The following is a 21,355-nucleotide window of genomic DNA, read 5'->3' as shown; positions in this document are numbered from 1 at the left end:
AAGTTGTAATGTTTCAGCAAAATTTTGATTTACTTAGACCCAGTCTGGAATTCTCTACTTGATTACATTTCGTGGTTGTACTTAGAGCTTGGGCTGTAGAAGCTCTGAGAGCCACACTGGAGCCTGGAGTAGATGGATCCTGCAGAACACAGGGCAGGGGCTTTGATCCAAGAGGAGCACGATGACAGCAATGCATCAGAAAACATTCTGGTAGCATGTGTAGGGGGACATGAGACCAGATGCCCTTCGGGAGAATGTGGTACTGTTTCGGGGATGAATGAGATGTTTCTAAACAGAGATGGGGGCAGTGGGGTGGGGAGGAAGAGACAGAGGAAAAGCTGTTCAGGAAAAAATAATCTACAAATTTTGAGGACATGGCTCTCAGAATTTTGAAGAAAGTCATACAAAACCAGGGAAATGATGTTCCATCATTATACCTAGTATATATCTCAGTTAATGTTTCTCTTTGAAGGTAAGAGGAGAACATTTCAAGGTCAAAACTACGTGAAATCATGGGAAACAAAAATCATGAACCAAAAAAAAAAAAAGACTTAAAGAGATTCAGGAGGCTTACATATAAATAAAAAGATTAACACCAACACCCACATTTTTATAAAGCATAGGGTCATTCTTTCATTTATTCAGCAAATGCTAATTCATTGCTTGCATGTCCAGCCATGATATTTAAGGAGTGAAGAATTTAACAGTAATCACAAAGCACACCCTCCTGGCCCTTGTGGTGCTGAGTGTTTATGGAACTTTCACATGATGATAAGCTCTTCAGTGATTGCAGTTTGAGTACAACTATACTTTGAAAACAAAGGGCCCCATGACAACATAAGTAAAAATTATATATTACAAAATACATTTATTGTTTGTTTGTTTGGCTGTACTGCGCAGCTTGCAGGATCTTAGTTCCCCAACCAGGGATCAAACCCGTGCCCCCTGCAGTGGAAGCATGGAGTCCTAACCACTGAACTACCAGGGAATTCCCTATTACAGAATACGTTTTGATGTTATTATATTCTTTTCCAAATAGTTATCCGTCTGCCCATACGTCTATATGTATACATCAGCTGAAAGTGTATTTGCTAAAATGTTATTATCTTTAGTTGGTGGTGCTGGGGGTGTTTTTTCTCTTTGTACTTTATGATTTCCAGATTGGTGGAATATTTTAATAAATATCACATATTTCCCTAACATATTATTATAAAACGTTTCATACATTCAGAAAAGTTTAAAGATGTATAAAATGAACTCATATGAACCCACCACGTGGATACCAAAAAGCTTTGTTTTCCATTATCATATGTCATTACCTCTCCATTCTTGTTCTGTCAATCAAACGTATTATTTTGGATAGATTACAAAGTGACCTTAAGTCATCAGGGAAGGTCATTCCCAGACATTACAGCATGTGGATCGTACATGCTGCAAATTAGGAGTGCAAGCGTGGAGTGCAAGTTAGAGGAGTCAGGGAGATGGGAGTTCAAGTTGATCCAGGTTTATTTCAGGTCCCAGAGAGAGAGACCGGGAAATCAGGAAGCAGAAAAGAGGAGAAATGTAGACTCTGAAATGGTTTTCTCAGGGTTGAAGAAGACTGTCAAGAAGTTGGAGTCACCGCCCAAGGGAGAAAGATGAGAGAGATATGAAGGCCATGTCATGAAGCCCAGGGCTGCACACTTTAGGGTGTGGGGCAACAGAAACACGGTGCAGACAGTGCTAAGCCCTCGGCCCAGGGGAAGAAGCAAGTAAGGTAGCCAGAGTGAGGTGGGCCCAGGACAAGGAAATGGTGGCCGGGCTTCCACTGAGGATGAGGAGGGAACACCAGGGACCCACTTGGCCCATCTTACTGATTCAGGGGGAGCAGAAGTCTTCTTTATTGAGAAGCCTCCTCAATGAAAAGCCCAAGTAGCCCCCACTCACCACAACTAGAGAAAGCCCACCCGCAGCAACGAAGACCCAACACAGAAAAAAAAAAAAAAGTCATGTTTATGGCAACACTATTTAAAATAGCGAAGACATGGTAGCAACCTAAATGTCCATCAACAGATGAATGGATAAAGAAGATGTGGTACATATACGCAACAGAATATTACTCAGCCATAAAAATGAACAAGATGGGGCCATTTGTAGAGACATGGATGGACCTATAGACTGTCATACAGAGTGAAGTAGGTCAGAAAGAGAAAAACAAACATCATGTATTAACACATATATGTGGAATCTAGAAAAATGGTATAGATGAACCTGTTTGCAAGGCAGAAATAGAGAGACACAGATGTAGAGAACAAACTTATGGACACCAAAGCGGGGAAAGGGAGGGTGGGATGAATTGGGAGATTGGAACTGACATATATACACTAATATGTATAAAATAGGTAACTAATGAGAACCTGCTGCAGAGTACAGGGAACTCCACTTCGCTGCACAGTAGAAACTAACACAATATTGTAAAACATCTATACTCCAATAAAAAAAAAATAATAAAATAAAATAAAATTTATTATGTAAAAAAAAATGAAATAATGCCATTTGCAGCAACATGGGTGGACCCAGAGATTATCGTATTAAGTGAAGTAAGTCAGACAAAGACAAATGTCATATGATAATATATTGCTTATATGTGGAATCTAAAAAAAAAAATGATACAAATGAACTTATTTACAAAACAGAAATAGACCCACAGACCTAGGGAAAAAAAAAAACTTATGGTTACCAAAGGGGAAATGTTGGGGAGGGATAAATTAGGAGTTTGGGAGTAACATATACACACTACTATATATAAAATAGATAACCAACAAGGATGTACTGTACAGCACAGGGAACTCTTCTCAATATTTTGTAGTAACTTATAAGGGAAAAGAATCTGAGAAAGAATATATATATGTATATATATGTAAATGTGTATAACTGAATCACTTTGCTGTACACCTGAAACCAATACAACATTGTAAATTAACTTCAATTTAAAAAGATGGGCCTCCCTGGTGGCGCAGTGGTTGAGAATCCGCCTGCCGATGCAGGGGATACGGGTTCGTGCCCCGGTCTGGGAGGATCCCATATGCCGCGGAGCGGCTGGGCCCGTGAGCCATGGCCGCTGGGCCTGCGCATCCGGAGCCCGTGAGAGGCCCGCGTACCGCAAAAAAAAAAAAAAAAAAAAAGAAAAAAAAGGTTTAAAAAAAAAACTGAAGGAAAAAAAGCCATACTTCAATACTTCACTCACTGGCAGAAAGGGTCCAATCAACCTGAAATTTTGTATTTAATTTTTAATTGCCGACCTTGAAAAGACATTAACCAGTTGTATCACGATAAGGGAATGACTCATCATTTTTCTTTTTTTAAATCTAGCATGGAACCAGCGGCCCTGAATGCTGTGGGAGGGGCTTTTCCCTAACCCGACTCTCCCTGCTTCAGAGAGGAGGAGTTCAGTCGACTGCAACAACAGCTTATAAACACATGTGGACTTGGCATTGAGGTGCTGAGCCAAGTGGGAGACAGACTTTCATAAGGTACGTACTGATTTTATACATCTGTATAGTGTGCTCATAGCACAAGAAAAACTGTTTTATACTCACATTGTGCCTTCTTGCTGTGCTTAGGGGACAATTTTAGTCCATTGTTGTTGGATACCTCATTACAGAAATGTAAAAATGAAGAATTTAGAAACCTAGGCATGAGAATTTAGATCTGAGAAAAATTAATGATATGAGGAGAAAAAAGAATGGTAGCATTTTAGACAGTTGGAGAATATGACCAGTGTGTGAGGGAGTGTAGGCGTTTATGCTGGGGTAACTTTCTCTGTAGAAGTCGTCAGTTCACAACAAGTGCAAATTGTGATACTGTAATACTGTGTGGGCTGGGAAAAATCAAAATTAAGATTCATTAAAATGGGAATAAGTCTGAATGTCAACAGAAAATCAGAGTGGGCTGTGGCAATTCCCCTTCTCTCTCTGGGATTCAAGCAACGCATGGCAAACCTCCAAAGGAAGTCTTGATGGGAAAACTACATAACACGGGAGCAGAGAATTAGCTTTTAAAAAGTATAGAAATCCACCTGGCTAGAAGGTACAAGTCATTCAGATTGGAATGTAGGCGTGAACAATGCACTGTTATAAGTATTAATGTTGGGGGGGGAAAACAAAGGCCTTAGACAGGAGAGGTTCAGTGAGATCCCTTGAAAGTCCTAGAGCTGTCCGGGGCAGGATGAATTCACGGGAGAATTATAGCACCTGAGACTGAAAAGAGAAGATATGGATACAGCAACGAGGAGAAGCACTTTGCAAGATGCTACAGACAGCAGCATTTGGATCCCATAACACGTTGGGGAGAGTCATTAACTTGGAGGTTGAGATGCAGTGGAGCTGGGGCCACCTGGGCAGGTGGGCAGCAAGCTCTGCTTTCTCAGCCTGCAGCCATTCCCCTTGCTTTGCCCTCCTTGGCTAAGAGAATCATGGTTCTTGGGTAGAACCAATAAAGTGAAGTCACTGATGGGCCCTTTATGCACCGTCAGCTGTCTACAAACCTGTTTTTCTGACTAGATTTAAACCCCTTTAGGGCAGCCACCACATCAGGCTCTTATCATGTTCCCCAGCAGCCATCATTTCTTAGCATAGGAAACTGCCCAATGAGTCTTAGTTGAGGAAGTTTGAAGGAAACTTGTTAAGAGAAGGAAATACATTTACACGTCAACCAGAAACAAGGTGCTCAAGAAGGATCAGTGAAACGTCTGCATTTCCAGGGAAGAAACAGGAGGTAGGAGACAAGGGATCTTTTCCATCAAGTGTTGACAGTGAGACCCTGAGCTCCTGCTCTAAAAAGCAGTGGGTGGAACCCACTGCCATGGCTGGAACCCATGCAAAGGGGCTGGGGGACCAGAAGATTCCGGAGTTGTCCAGATCAGGGAGTGAGTGGGGCTGGGGCCAGGCCTGAGGGGAAAGGCAGGTAAGGTGCATGGTTCAGGGGCAGAACCAGGGGTTAGCTGCCGTCCTGGGGTTTCGAAAGGCTGTGTTCAGTGCTGTGCCAGACTGCACTGAATCTTCGCCAAAAACTTCCTGCATTCCAGGTTAACTAATCAGTGAACATCACTCATCTTTCACACAAGTCAAATAAAAAGGGAGCCATTATATGACTTGGCTGAAAAAAAGTCTGGATATGTATAAAATCTCATTCCTACTGGAGCTATAGGTCAAGAGGTAGATAGGTAGATAGATAGATAGATGTAGATAGACAGACAGATACAGACATAAGAAAGAAGACATGTGGGCTATCCTGTGTGCTCAGAGACTTGCCTGTCTCTCAGGAACTGAGAGCAGGAGGGAAATTGGATTGCCTGGTCCCTATTATGAATTTTTTATACCTTATCTAGTTTTCTCAACCATCCTCACTAATAGATATAACTATAACTATGTATATATGTATATATGTATATATATATATATATATATATATTTTTTTTTTTTTTTTTTTTTTTTTTGCAGTACGCGGGCCTCTCACTGTTGTGGCCTCTCCTGTTGCGGAGCACAGGCTCCGGACGCGCAGGCTCAGCGGCCATGGTTCACCGGCCCAGCTGCTCTGTGGCATGTGGGATCTTCCCGGACCGGGGCACGAACCCGTGTCCCCTGCATCGGCAGGCGGACTCTCAACCACTGCGCCACCAGGGAAGCCTGATATAACTATATTTTAAAAGAGAACATTGAGGTACAGAGATAAGACAACCCCCCCGGGTTTATGTACCTTATAAAGGAAAGGAGTTGGGCTTTGTCTCTAAGCCTCCCTTCTTTCTGCTAAGAAACGCTGTCCTTAGGAGCACCCCCAGAGACACAGATCCTTTAGTTCACAATGGAATTATCCCAGGATACATTCCTTTTAGGGAATATAAGCCTACTTCTTTATGAAGGTCAAATATAGTTTTCCTAGTGCTCAATTTACTCACAGTAAATTTTTAGGATGTCAGAGTAAAACAAGGCACACTTTTGTCCATTTTTCCTCATATCAAGCCCTTAAGAATCAGCTAACAAAAAGGAACTCGTGAATTTGATGTTTCCTTCTCTTCTTCCCATTTAACTGTTAGTTGGCTAACGGATTCCGAATGGGGAAAAAATTAATAAACGAGGGTCTCAGAGAGCAGCAGAGAGACTGCCTAAGCATTACTTGGTTGGGCGGTGGCAGCCCGGGACCAGAAGTCAGAAGATGCCTTCAAACGACCCTAATGCTCACAAAACGTGTGAGCTAGGAAAGTAGCTTTATCTCTTTGAATTTCAGTTTCCTTCTCTTGATAATAGGATATTAGAAGCTGTTTCCCAGGGTTGTCCTGAGGGTGGACACAGTTGCTAGATATTGAGTGTGAATCAGGAACACACGTGTGTGACTGATGGCAAATCATCGAATCTCTCTCGTTCCTCATTTTCTGGGGACCAGGAAGTTTACGTCACCTTTGCCCCAGCCTTGAACAGGCCTTTGGAAACCTCTTATTTGAAAGGTGAAGAAAGTTGCTTACAAGGAACATACGATAAAATATTACATAAGTGAAAAATTCATTTCCTTTTGTAAGGTGATCCTCAGTCACTGGATAAGGGAGCTTAGTGTGAAGGGGACCTGTGACCTCTGGTTCACAGCAGCACCCTTCAAAGAATTCTGCTGAATCACAGCACCTCCGTTTCCCATGACAAGAAAGTACACAATCTCCAATTACAAGACAGATGAGTTAAGTACGTTTCCAAAGGATTCTTTACTTTCTAAAGGTTAGACCATTGAGTCCTTACTTTAAAAAGGTGGATGTTGGGACTTCCCTGGTGGCGCAGTGGTTAAGAATCTGCCTGCCAACGCAGAGGACATGGGTTTGAGCCCTAGTCCCGGAAGATCCCACATGCTGTGGAGCAACTAAGCCCGTGTGCTCTAGAGCCTGCGAGCCACAACTGCTGAGCCCACGTGCCACAACAACTGAAGTCCGGGCGACTAGAGCCCGTGCTCCACAACAAGAGAAGCAATAAGAAGGCAGCGCACCACAACGAAGAGCAGCTCCTGCTCGCCGCAACTAGAGAAAGCCCGTGTGCAATAACGAAGACCCAATGCAGCCAAAAATAAATAAAATAAATTTATTTTTTTAAATGTGGATATTGAAAACTTTTATATCTAAAATCAAGTCATAACGTACTTTTCAGGGAGATCTTTATTGGGTAAAGAGAAGTCTATTTTTGTCCCAAACGCCACAATCACGAAATTTTGCAAGAGAATCTTAATGTTTTTCAAACGGAGCTTGAGAAACTGTCCGCGGCCGTGGCAGCGGCTGCTCTTCTCTGGGTTCTGTCACGGTGGCCGGTGGTGCCCAGCTCTCCGGTCCCCTCCCCCTTCCGGCGCGAGGGGTCGCCAGGGAGGCTCTCTCAGCCCTGCTCTGTGGGGTCCACAGGGGGGCGTGGGTGCTGGGCGGCGGCGAGCCGGTGGGCTGTGGGGCTTGTTCCCGGGGCCCCGGCGCCCGGTGCAGAACGGTGGCGGCGGTTCGCGTGAGCATCCAGGTGCTGCTGGAGGCGGCCGACCGCCTGGAGCGGCGGGAGAGAGAAGCTGAACGCCGTATGCCTCCATGTTACCGTGCAGTAACAAGGACAGAGATGCCTTAAAACGGAGGAACAAATCCCACAAGAATAACAGCAGTAGCAGATCTGCTCACAGTGAAATGGAGACGAATAGACGGGCCCACCCTGGCTTGTGCCTGGAAAAGTTGAAGGGCCTGGTGCCCCTTGGTCCGGAATCAGATGGACACACTACGCTGAGTTTATTAACAAAAGCCAAAGTGCACATAAAGACACTTGAAGGTTGTGACAGAAAAGCCGTTCACCAAATACACCAGCTTCAGCGAGAGCGCGATACCGGAAGAGGCAGCTGGAGAAGGTGGGAATCGAGAGGATACGGGTGGACAGCACAGGCTCCACCGTCTCCTCGGAGCCTGCGACTCCGGCAGGGAAGAGATCGATGTGGATGCCGAAAGCACAGACTGCCTCACCGGCGACCTGGCCTGGGGCAGCAGCAGCGTGAGCGACTCGGAGGAGCGGGGAAGCATGCAGCGCCTGGGCAGTGTGGAGGGCTGCTCCAGGTCCAGCATCAAGAGAAGAAAGCTCCAGGACGGTCACAAGACGCGTCTGGGTCTCTAGGAGAGCGTGGTCGCTTCGGCTGCTTCCTACCCGTCGGTTCTGATTAGGTAGCTTATCGGACCTGCTCACAATTCCCTCGCATGTCGGCTTCCGTGTACCACCGTCACCAAAAGCAGCTGTGTGAAAGTTGTCAAGGAAGTGCTTAGGATTGTGGGTTTCTTTTCTTTTCTTTTCTTTTTCTTTTTTTTATTTAAGTCCCCATCCCCATCTTGAATGGGGTTGAGCGGGCCCCCGCACCTGCTGGCGTAGGGTAGGCACAGCCGAGCCAGTCAGTGCAGCCAGGGCACCTAAGGGCATCACAGACCCGTTATTGCTCAGTCTGGGGTGGCTGAATGCCACTCGTCCCTCTAAGAAGTTGGAGGACGCAGACCAGGATTGTGGGTTTCTGATTGCATCCTCTAGCTTCTCTCTTTCTCTCCGTAAAAATTCGTCTCTGAGAGACTGTACATTCCAATCAATTTGAAGCACCCAAGAATTCTTAGACCGAATAAGCACTTCTCACGTCTCGGCCATTTCCCCCCTCTTATTTACTGTCCCGGTGTAGTCTACCAGACCTTCCTTAAAGTTTTCTGGCTTCCTATGTGACTTGCTTAGCAGAAATGTCCGAATGTGTCTTGTGCTTAGGAAACTGAAGGAAACAGACTTTTAAAGTTGAGATCCTGATCTCAGAACTTCAAAGTAAGCTTTGAAAGTGGGATTTAAGAGCGCTTAACCATGGCCCTCACCGCCCGTGAGCAGGCAGGAATACCTCCAGAAAACACCCTTCACACACACCCCGCGCCAACGCCCCCGACCCGCGTGTGGATGGGAGCAGTATTTCTCACTCTCAAATGGACCCCTTGCGAGCACGTCTTTGGGGTAGCACAGCTAATAAAAGTTCCAACGTCGTTTGTTCTCCCGAACAGAACGGTACAATCCATTTTTGTGTGCTGTTCTTGGGATCGTGCTGTGTCCCGCTCTCCCAAGACACATTTCCCCTCCAAGGTGGTTTTATTCTCCTTGTCTCTGGAACATTTTTTTTTTCCTACCTCAGAGATAAATGAGATCTCCATTTCCCACTTAACACAAACTGATTATGCCTCTTTTTTTTGTTTTTTTTTTCTGAATAAGTGACATTTTGTCCAATTCTAATCTATTTTCCTATTTAACTTTCAGCAATAACTGAGCTTTGGCGCTAGCTGAGCTAGTGTGCAACATCAGTGAAAGGAAAAGTCCACATTTCTACTCTCTGTTGCAGGTGAACAGGAGGGGATGGTACAGTGTTACTAGAATTCCTCTCCTTATTGATTATTTTTGGACACACCCAGAAACTTCTTTAAGGAGGCTTTTGGATTAATAGTTTAAAAGGCTGATTTTTCTTTTTGGTTATGATTTCTCCCTTAAGTGGTCTCCCACTTTGTAGCATTTTTGTTTAAGCTGAAACAGAGCACATGTATATGTACATGACACATTAAATCTATAAATACTATTTATTCATTTTATATAAACTAATGTAATGGAAAATAAATTCTTATGACTGTGCTTTTATAGATGTTCTAGAAACTTTGTATGTAGGTATCTACAGACTTGGTTCACTTCCCCTTACTATTTTTGCATTCATATTTTTGAGGTCTCGATGTTTTCAGCCTCTGGTGAATCTTTTTCATTGAATTTGAACCATTTGTAAAACCTGTGACGCTGAAACAGAGCGTGCGTCACAAAGTGATGAGAACATTCTTAATCCACAGCCGCACTGCAACTTCAGGGCTCCCTGGCTGAACCAGTAGTGGCGGTGCCTGTGTCCCCGGCTGGCCTGTGGTCTCCCCGGCCCCAGCCTCACGTCCTGCCCCAGCCTCACGTCCTCAGCGCCTCTTCCTTGCCCACGACTAAAAGTTCAAGCACGCTCCTCACGGAAGCTCATTCTAGATGTGAAGAGCAGTCGAAACAAAGATTACTTTCGTGCTTATTTTGTCTTTTTATTGATTTCTTAATGTATTAAATTTTTTAAATTGGAAGTAATGATTCCTAAATGATTCCAAAGTCATCTGTAATTCTTCTATTTTTGTTTTGTTCTCTTTTTCTCTTCCTTTCATCTCTGGGTGCGGGGAGGGGCAGGTGACACAAAGGACTTTTTCTTTTTTATTGTTGGAATCTTTTCCAGTTACCAGCTGAAGATTTGCACTGAAATACAACTTATATGCCTTTTGCATTTTTAAAGCCTGCTTCCTGAATTTAAGCAGTGTGATAGTGTTCAAAGAGCCAGTTCAGCCTGTAACATGTTTGAAAAAGATAGATCTGCACTTTGAGGTCCCTTTCAAATGCCATTCACTAGACCTCACAAGCATTTTAATTGCTACATTCAAGCGCCTCACAAGTCCACGATGCTGGGTGCTGTACAGCATCGAAAACTCAAGACTTTGGGAAAAGCTTGTGGGCTTGCGCTGGGGGAGTGAAGGGAACAAAACTTGTGTATTTGTTTGTTTAATTTAGAAATAAGGCACCTGCGAGATGCCATTATTTTCTGTATTTTAATTGTTGTGCCTTTGAGTTGAACTGCATTTTTGTCTTTTGGTTGAAATATGAAGTGTACTGTCCCAATATTAAATAGTAATTATTTGAAAGAAAAAACAGATTTGGATAGAAAATGCAACTGTTTCTCCCTAAGTCCTGGCTTTGGGACTCCTGCTTTTAATAAGTCCTGTGTGTTTCCCATTCACACCCATGATGGAACTAGTTCTATCTATTGTCGAAGCCTTTGAGTTTCATTCTCTGGTTCCCTGCTATGTCCACTCCTCATGCAGGCTGCTGTAGACCAAGGGCTTTCAAACTGCACTCACCCGACAAGACCCAAGTATCTCTTACCATTACAGTGAACAAATGAGTGTGTACACGTGCTTTCTTTCGCCCATACACGCAACAAAACTAAAAACTCATAGAACGATGCTTACCTCTTCAACATGTAAGGCACTCTGGTATTTTCTATTTTCTTCTACTTTATTTTAAAAATTGGTGGATTTCACAATCCACTGAAGGATTGTCATGCATATTTTGAAAAACATGAATATGGAAAAATGAAGCCTAGACTTGGGTTCATATAGAAGTAGATTTGAATCCCAGGTCCGCCACCTACTTTGAGCAAGTTACCCTAGACACCTCAGTACCCCCAACTGTAAAATGAGAGCAATGACAAACTTCACTGCAGTTGATTTTTGTAGGGATAAATGAAAATAAATTTGTGAGAATGCCCAGTGTATGACAGACATTGAACAAATCTTAGTTCCATCCCATGCTGTAAAATTAATGCAGCAACATCCCTTGTTCTAGGTATAAGATGTACCAAGAGAGGTAATGTAGAATTCCAAAAAAAAAAAAAAGGAAGGAATTAGCATCCTGTGTTTGTAGAAAGAACTAGGAACTTCTGAGCGACAGTTAAGCAAATCTGAGCCCCGTCTCAGCTTTTGAACAAATGCAGCATAACAGCCAAGGAGCTGAAGACAGACTCTGCAGCTTCCTTCTCACTGTCAGCGAAGTCCTCTGGCTCCAAGGCCCCTCCCTCCCAGGCTCCCAGGGCCTGCATCTGTGTGGGTTCCAGCCCTGCCCTCTTTTTAATCCTGGGCGTGGATTTCCATGAATGTCATTTAAGCTCTGAGTGTCTGCTTCATTAATGAAAAAATGGAGATAATAACTATTTCATGAGACTGTTGTGAGGATTAAAGATATAATGCATCCAAAGGGGTTAGTGTTGGGTCAGGACCATTAGGAGGTTTTTTTTTTTTTTTTTTTTTTTTTTTTATGTTGGCGGTAGGAGTTTATTAATTTATTTATTTATTTTTGCTGTGTTGGGTCTTCGTTTCTGTGTGAGGGCTTTCTCTAGTTGTGGCAAGTGGGGGCCACTCTTCATCACGGTGCACAGGCCTCTCACTGTCATGGCCTCTCTTGTTGCAGAGCACAGGCTCCAGACGCGCAGGCTCAGTAGTTGTGGCTCACGGGCCTAGTTGCTCCGCGGCATGTGGGATCCTCCCAGACCAGGGCTTGAACCCGTGTCCCCTGCATTAGCAGGCAGATTCTCAACCACTGCACCACCAGGGAAGCCCCATTAGGAGGTTTTTAATAAATACTAGTTCTCTAGTCGTTCTGCTCCCTAACCCCCAGTCATGCATCCTCACCACAGACTCACCTCTTAGCCTGCCAAGACAATCAGATTTTACCCAATGGAGACTGGACAATGGTTTGGTGCAATTTCCCATGGTTGGCTGTTGGGGATGGGAATTTGGGCCAAGGCAGATATTCCAGGGACTCTTCCAACTCTGCGACAAAGGAGGCCAATACTTCTTCAGCATTGTTGGTGCTGTTCAGTCATATATCATAAAGTACATTTTGCTTCTGTGGTTTATTCTTTGTTCATTCATTTACTCATTCATTCATTCATCCATTAAGGTTTAGAGAAACCAGGAGACTGCCATCATGGCAGGGAAACCCAAGCTTCACTACTTCAATGGACGGGGCAGAATGGAGGCCATCCGGTGGCTCCTGGCTGCAGCTGGAGTAGAGGTAGGTCCTGAGTTTGTTCATCTGAAGTTGAATCTAAATTAACTGTATCAAAGTACTTTTCTCACATAAGCTAGGGGACTTTTCTTACTAAATGACCTGTTAAGAGTTTTGCATTAAAACAAAGTTGTCAGTTATTTAAGAGATAAACAGATTTGTCCTAATATGTTATTAAAATGTCCTCTTATTAGAGAGAATAAACAGAGTAAATTTAAGAAACTAATCACATCGTGTGGGCCTAATTTGGATTTTGATTTTTAGAATTATAAAATATTATTTATGACATTTATACAGTTGTTAAAAACATGAACATTAAATATCAGTTTATATTTAGTAAACTTTGTTAATGTGTTAGGTGTTATAATGTATTGTGGTTATTTTTAATAGTTTTAATGTTTTAGAAATATACACTGAACTATTTAAAGATGAAATACAAGATATCTGGGATTTCTTTCAAATTATTACGAAGGGGAGAGGGGGTAGGCATATAGATAACTCACAGCTGGGTTGAGCTGATAATTATTGAAGCTGGTTGATGGATACAAGGAGGATTATCATAATTGCTGTTCACTTTTCTGTACGCTACAAATGTCCATAATAAAAAGACAAAAATATACATATTAGAAAATAAATGTAATTAAAGTTAAAACATAAACCAGAAATACAGAGAGGGGCGGATTGTAACAAACTGCCTGTTAGCTTTAATGCATTCACTCAGCAATGAACTTGTTGGGCACCTTGAAGTGCTAGGTTCCCTGCCACGTCCTGGAGATACAGGGGTGAACTAGACAGACACAGTCCCTGCCCTCAGGCAGCTTACACTCTAGTGAGGATGCAGACACGTAAATATGCGATTAAAAGAGGAGTGGGAGCCCCTAGGAGGACACCCAAGCACTTTAAAGTGTTAAAATGACATATTCTCAGGAGCAAGTGTGGGACTCTGTTGAGTGCTTCCCTCTAGAGGTGTCTCTGAGAAAAGCACTTCTCAGCCCAGGTCAGAGGGACACAGCAGCTCTGTGCGGGTTTCCTGGGGAGGGAGTCATGGACAGACTCTGGAGACTTGGTCCCCCAAGGGAGAGCAAGCAGTAAAGGAGGGTTTCAGGTGAGGTGGCATCCTGCAAAGGGAACCTCTAGTGTGCTCTCTTATCCTCCTAACGGCATGTTTACCTAGCCCCTGGGCAGGATGAGTTCACCTCCAGAAGGTAAAGTAGGGGGAGATGCTGAGAGCATCCCAGGCCTCCTCTTGTCCAGCCCAGCCTGACTGAGGAAGGTGTGGGACAAGGCTTACCAGAGGCTCTTGGTCAGGACTTCTGGGTTCTCTGGGTCCAAAGGCCGATCCTCACAACCCCACCTCCGTCAGCCTCACAAGCAACAGCCCACCAGCAAGTCCCATCCTACCTCGGCCACCCTCACACCCTGACCACCCACCACCCCCTATGTTGTCTAGAACTGGGTGCTTTATAAATTGTTTCCCACACACCTCACTATCTGTATAGTCTGACCCTATGGGATCATGTAGAGCCACAATAAACTGTTTAGCAAGTTAGAAACCCCCAATTCCCAAACTTTTCACCATCAAGACCCCTTTTTAAAATATAAAGTTGAATGGAGGGAGGTAATATACAGCAGAGGCCCCCGGTGGCAGCATCTTGGGGGTCAGTGGCCCCATGGGTACCCCATGCTGGGGGACACCCAATACCCTGTCCTGATTCCACAAGGAGAGAAGGGCTTTCCAGAGATATTAAAACCCCGTAACTAGAAGAACTTCCCAGTCCCTTTCCACCAGTGATATCCCCCTCCCAAATCACTACCTAATGACTGACAGAGGTGGAGACGGTGTGGAGGTGAATTGAAGCTGCCAAATAAGCAGTTATGTGCTGCAACCCATGCTTTTATCTTGGTGGCTCTAATCTAAATTTCCAAATGACCGTGATCATTGTCCTCTGTGTAGCCTGCCAAACTCGGAAATCTTAGTTTCTCCATAGTATGCACCAGACATTGGTCATTCAAGTTCAATAAAGTTATAGAATGAAATAACAAAAACTCATTGACTGTTTCTGCTTTCCAGTTTGAAGAGATATTTATAAAAACTCCAGAAGACCTGGATAAGTTAAGAAATGGTAAGTCCAAGAAACTAAATTCCTCTGATGAGAGGATCTAGTACAAATCTTAAGTTGAGACCTCAACCTCAGCAATGCCATGTGTGTGCATGGTGGGAGTGGGGTCAGTGGAGAGGGAGAAACATGGTTAAAGGTAAGGGATGGGGCTTCTTGAGCAGGTCTTGCAGCTCACTCAGGACTAGGAAGGGCTGGAACTCTGAGTATTTGCTAAAGGAACCAGCCCCGGTGCCCTGTGAATGCCCTCTCTGTGCACTCCCTGCCTTTCTGCACCGTGAGTGACTGTATCAGTTCAGGATGCCACACAGCCCTCCCGCCCAAGGAAAACAAATGCATTAGAAAGAAGAGGGGAGAAACAGGCCCAGCAGTTGCCTTGAATTCTTTTCTCTGACAGGTTTGACGTGGTAATATCATAGCAATATTGCAGACTCAAATAACCAGGTGGTGTTGAATTAGTTCGAAGTCCAGGTGAGCGTGTGAGGAGGGAGATAAAGAGCAAGGGGCAGCATCAGTGGAGTTGGGAAAACAGGCCTGCCCTGCACACCATCCAGTGGTGGGATTTGAAGAGCATACAAAACACTCTATGGGGCTTCCCTGGTGGTGCAGTGGTTGAGAGTCCGCCTGCCGATGCAGGGGACACAGGTTCGTGCCCCGGTCCGGGAAGATCCCACATGCCGCGGAGCGGCTAGGCCCGTGAGCCATGGCCGCTGAGCCTGCGCGTCTGGAGCCTGTGCTCCGCAACGGGAGAAGCCACAACAGTGAGAGGCCTGCGTACCGCAAAAAACAAACAAACAAACAAACAAAAAAACACTCTATGTAGGAGTCTCTCTTAGAACTGACCTTAATGCCATGAACCCCATGAGACTTACTCTGAGAATTTCCCTTTTGACTTGGCAACTGCCTGGTGGAACTTCTCCTATATTCTTCTTAAAAATCCATGAAGACAAATCAAACACATAAAATAAAGGGACATACCATGCTCTGAATGGGAAATAAAAAGTTAACTGAAATAATAGACTGAAAAGTAAAAGGCAAATTGATAAGCAAAAGGATTACAGGAAGCTAAAAGCAAAATGGCATTTCCATTGAAATTTTACCAGGTAAAAGTTTTGTTTCCTTTTATGTCTTCAGTCATTTCAACAAAAATTGTGATACATAAAATGTTTCAGTTCACCTTAACAGTATGATTCATCCAACATTTCAATCTATTTATTTTCTTCTTTCAAAAGAAGGGAGTTTGATGTTCCAGCAAGTGCCCATGGTTGAAATTGATGGGATGAAGCTGGTGCAGACCAGAGCCATTCTCAACTACATTGCCACCAAATACAACCTCTATGGGAAAGACATGAAAGAGAGAGCCCTGTACGGTATTTTTTCTGTTCTTTCATTAATGATTAATAAGAACAGTCTAGGTCCTTCCCTGAGTGAGCAGGATGCGCTCACAGGGATCGAGACAAGGGACAAACTGTCTGAGTGTCTAGAGGATAAAACCTCAGAACGTAAGTATCTAGACAAGTTGATTCTCCAGTTTCAGAAATTATAAGAATGATAACCAGGAACCTAATTTAACAGCCCTTTATATGGACTGGCCACTTGACAAGGGTTTGCAGAGACTGAGCCCACGATGCCAGGCTTATCTGGAACATTTTAATATCGGTTTGTAGCAGGCAGATTTATTCAATACAGCCATATTTGGGGGATCTCCTCTGTGTTGTGATGGGACCACGTGATTGAATCATGGAATGTGGCAGTTACTCAAAAAGTTAAACATAGAGTTACCATACAACTCAGCAATCCACTACTAGGAATATACTCAAGAGAATTAAAAATATTAAAAATACAACCACACTAAAAGTTGTACACAAAAGTTCATAGCACTATTGTTCATAATATTCAAAAAGTGGAAACAACATGTCCATAAATGCATGAACAAAGGCAGGCACATCCATACAGTGGAATGCTGTTTGGCCATGAAAAGGAATGAAGTCCTGATCTGTGTTACAACATGGATGAACCTTGAAAACATTCTCTTACAGAAAGAAACCAGACACAAATGATGCATATTGTATGATTCCATTTGTTTGGCATGTGCAGAACATTGCTATCCGTAAAACCAAAAGTAGTTTAGTGTTTGCCAGAAGCTGGAGGGAGGGAAGAATATTGAATGCCTGAAAAAACACTCAGTATCTCTTTTGCAAGTGATGAAAATATTTTGGAATTAGAGTATGATGATGGTACAGGATTCTGTGATTTTACAAAGAAAAATCACACAATTTTACACTTGAAAAGGGTGACATTCTGGTATGTGAATTATATTTCAATAAAGCTTTTATTTAAAAAGACTATTGTAGGAAACCATGTTTGGAAGAAAAACAGCAAAATTACCTGGAATTTGCACTGTAGGAACGAAATGAAGAAACGCACTATTTCAGGGGATATTTTGGGTGGAGTCTTGAGAAATGCAAACAAGGCCAGAGTTGGGCAACAATATGTGGAGAGGGTTGTGGAACCATATTCTATGGGAAATAACTGGAGGAAGTGCTGGTTGGGCATCTAAAGGGTCCTGGTCGTGTAACAGGATGGGACAGGGAGAGGGACATGGCTAGGTCCGTGGTGCCAGGACTCTCTCTGGACATGACTGAGGTGTTACTAATTCATCACACTAACTGTGTACAGAACACACTACAGCAGAGATGGCAAACCCTAGGCGTGGTCTCAGTGGTTACCTGCAGTGATTCCAGCCGTTTCTCTCATGCCTGTGACTCTGGACAGGTCACTGATATGCTCTGTCCCTACATTTGGTCACGTATATAACAAAAACATTAGACATATATCTTCCTCGATGGCTTGCTCTAGAATGAAATGTTAAAATTAAGAAAAATCATAACTAAATGACTGACATAGAAAAATGCACCCAATGGGGGTGACTTACTCTGCCACCTCTTGATGCCCCATTCTTACCCGTTCTAAACTGTAAAACCTAACGCAGGAGACATTTGACAACTTGGTCATTTTGTCTTTCAGGATTGATATGTATGCAGAGGGTGTGGCAGATCTGGGTGAAATGATCATGCATTTACCACTGTGCCCACCTGATCAAAAAGATGCCAAGACGACCCAGATCAAAGAAAGTATAAAAAACCGTTATCTTCCTGCATTTGAAAAAGTGAGTGGACTGTTCAGTATTTTTGGCACTGAGATCAAAGAACAAAGAAAAATAGTGCTTGGCATTGACCTTCACCTCTGTGAGCCTTTCTGAATACTAATGTAGCACCCTGACTCTAGGACATTTTATAAAAATTGACTATGAGGAAGAATGGTACCCAAGTTTTACCCAAGTTATAATTTTTCAGCAATTTTTTTTTTTTTTTTTTTTTGTGGTACGTGGGCCTCTCACTGCTGTGGCCTCTCCCATTGCGGAGCACAGGCTCTGGACACGCAGGCTCAGCGGCCATGGCTCACGGGCCTGGCCGCTCTGCGGCATGTGGGATCTTCCCAGACCAGGGCACGAACCTGTGTCCCCTGCATTGGCAGGCGGACTCTCAACCACTGCACCACCAGGGAAGCCCCTGTAGTATATATCTTAGTTAATGTTTCTCTTTGAAGGTAAGAGGAGAACACCTCAAGATCCAAACTACCTGATATCATGCTAAACAAGAATCATGAACTGAAAAAAATAATGATCGTAAGAGATGCAGAAGGCTAACATAAAAATAAAAAGCTTAACCAACACCCTCATCTTTATAAAGTTTAAAACACTTTCATTTCACGAGTATTAATTCATTGCTTATGTGTCAGGTCCTAGTCAAGGAGTGAATAATAGTAACCAGAAACTACATCCTTCTGGCTTTATGGAGCTCATAGTTTAGGCACATTCACATGGTGGAAACCGCTATAGTCATTGCAGTTTAAGTACATCTGTGTTTTGAAATCAAAGACCCCCATGATAATATCAATGAAAAACGTATATTACAAAATAGCATTTGATGTCTTACTATGTTCTTTAATTTTTAGCTATACTTCTATGTTCATACATAGTCTGGTAGGATATTTGCCAAAATGTTATTATCTTTACTTGGTGGTGATATGTGTGTTTTTGCCTCTATGATTTTCATATTGTTGCAATATTTTAAGTAAGCATCATATATTTTTTCCAATATTTTATTATGAAAAATTCAACACATAGAAAAGTTGAAAGAGATGTACAATCAACTCATACATACCCACCACCTAGAATCAAAAATTAGTATTTTGTTATTATGTTTGCTTCATCTTGTATCTCCCCATCCTTTTCTCCTCTGATCAAGCATATTATTTTTGGGGGTGTTTCAAAGTAAGTTGCAAACATTAAGTGCAATCACCCCTAGACAGTTCAGCATGCAAATTATAACATATTCCACAGTGTTATTGACAGACACAGGTGGAATAGGAGTCAGAGTCAATGTTGTCAGGGAGATGGGAATTCAGGTTGACCCAGGTTTATTTCAGGTCCCAGAGGGAGAGACCAGGAAATGAGGAGAGCGGACAAGAGGAGAGAAGAAATACAGACTCTGCAATAATTTGCTTAGGGTGGTAGAAGGCTGTCACGAAGGTGGAATCACTGCCCAAGGTGGGGGAGGGGAGAGAGAGAGATGGATGAAGGGCCACATCATGAAGTTCAGAGCTGCACGCTTTAGGGTGTGAGGTCAACAGAAACACGGTGTATATAGTGGAAGCAAGTAAGGCAGCCACAGCGAGGTGGGAACAGGAAAAGAAAATGGTGGCCTGGCTTCCACTGAGGATGAGGAGGGAACAGCAGGGACCCACCTGGCCCGCCTCACTGATCCGGGGGCAGCAGAAGGTCTGAAGGTCCACACCCACCCAGTGAGACGCAGAGGGGGAAGTGGAGCAGGGGAGACAGAGGAAGAGCATTGGGCCCAGCCTGCCCGGGCCTGTGTTCCTGATCTGACCCCTCCATTCACCAGGTGTTGAAGGGCCATGGACAAGACTATCTTGTGGGCAACAAGCTGAGCAGGGCTGACATCCACCTGGTTGAACTTCTCTACTATGTGGAAGAGCTGGACCCCAGCCTTTTGGCCAACTTCCCTCTGCTGAAGGTGAGCTCTCTCACAGCCTTTGGGGGCCTCCCACATCTCCCACCTCGGCATCTGCTCTCTGGACCCTGGGACTGTGATGCTAGTGTCCCCGACACTGTCCAGGCCTCACTGCCCCCAGGTCTCCACAGTTCACTCCAAGGCCTTGGTCTGGGGCATGGAAAGAATCTGGTCACGCCAAAGACATTGGAGATGGTCGCTGCCCCAAGGAGAATGACTCGCCTTTTTCCAGGAGACCCAGGACTTAGCGCCTCTCTCTGCCCCTGTTCCATTTCAGTCTCTTTCCTCATTTCCTTTTTGCTTCCCTCTCTCCCAGGTGTGTCTTCCTCTTTCTTTACGTGAGTCTGTCTGCGCAGGTCTGCCACCATCTCATTTCTTCCCCTCAGCTCCTGTTCCTTCTCTTACAGGTTCATTTCTCTCTCCCCATTTCTCCCTCTCTCTGAGGGCAGATTGGTTCTGACTGGCCTCATTGTCTACCTTTCATGTTTTCTGTCTTCAGTTCCAGCCCAATTCCCCTATACCTTCCTGTCTTGATATCTTGGAGCCTTTATCTGTGTTGTCGTGTGAGACACATTACTCATCCTCGTATTGCACGACAGGGTGAATCTGCAGAATTTATGTGTAGGAAGAATATGAGGAAGACTTGAGCTGAGTGAAGTCTTAAACTAAGACATCTCTGGGTAAAACGTTATTATGCTTTTATCTTCCTGACTCATTAGGTGTCTGTGTCCAGCCTCATCCTGGTGCTGATGGAGGGGCCTTGGCTGGTCCTTTTCTGGGAGGGTCTCAGAGTCCCTGGTTTGTGCTCATGACAGGGCTGGTCTTTGGCTGCACTCTGAGCTGTGCTATTGTGCATTGCAGGCCCTGAAAACCAGAGTCAGCAATCTCCCTGCCGTGAAGAAGTTTTTGCAGCCTGGCAGCCAGAGGAAGCCTCCCATGGATGAGAAAAATTTGGAAGAAGCAAAGAAGATTTTCAGGATGCAATAATGCGGACATGGCTGCCCAGAACACAGGGAAAACTTCAGGAGATTGAAGTTTTCCAACAGTGAAGTGCTTTACCTATATGTAACAGATCCTGGCTACTGTGAAGCTAATAAATTTTCCAAAGTATAAGGGCTAATTTAATTAGAATGCTGATTTAGTTGCAGAACAATCCATTTTGTTTTGATCACATACGAAATCATGATCTCCTCCTAGAATGTGCCTGGGACTTAAACATAAATAAAGGGAGAGAAAGTGTCATGGACTCTGATCTGTTCAAAAAATTGTCATATACCAACTATCATAGTCAAAAAGGGTTAAGTAGAAATTGTCATCTGATATTCTTGGTGACACAAAGATAGTCTTTTTTGCATTTTGCTGCCTTTCTGACCCACAACCTAAAAACTTTTCTTCTCTTTTTTTTTTTCAGAGGACCTTTTTCCTTCAGGTAATCAAACTTTTTTCCTATTCAGTTATGGAACTAATATTT

At 43.7% G+C, this 21,355-nt stretch overlaps 1 protein-coding gene and 1 pseudogene across 2 annotated transcripts; both read left to right on the top strand.

Moving 5' to 3' along the window:
• The first annotated feature begins 229 nt into the window (after positions 1-229).
• LOC309813150 (max dimerization protein 1-like) lies at positions 230-8,693 on the top strand (annotated as a pseudogene). The gene is made up of 2 exons: positions 230-259; positions 7,332-8,693. The product of its transcript is annotated as a max dimerization protein 1-like (transcript).
• Positions 3,412-21,124, top strand: LOC309814176 (glutathione S-transferase A2). Its single transcript, XM_082639658.1, has 7 exons — positions 3,412-3,512; positions 12,564-12,677; positions 14,743-14,794; positions 16,021-16,153; positions 17,816-17,957; positions 19,756-19,887; positions 20,746-21,124. The coding sequence occupies exons 2-7, from the start codon at positions 12,591-12,593 to the stop codon at positions 20,869-20,871; spliced, it is 672 nt and encodes a 223-aa protein (XP_082495784.1). The 5' UTR covers positions 3,412-3,512; positions 12,564-12,590; the 3' UTR covers positions 20,872-21,124.
• Positions 21,125-21,355: the final 231 nt, after the last annotated feature.

This window comes from Mesoplodon mirus (assembly GCF_964341445.2).
Source record: "Mesoplodon mirus genome assembly, chromosome: 12".
Classification (NCBI taxonomy): Eukaryota; Metazoa; Chordata; class Mammalia; order Artiodactyla; family Ziphiidae; genus Mesoplodon; species Mesoplodon mirus.
This window is presented reverse-complemented; position numbering and strand designations above follow the sequence as displayed.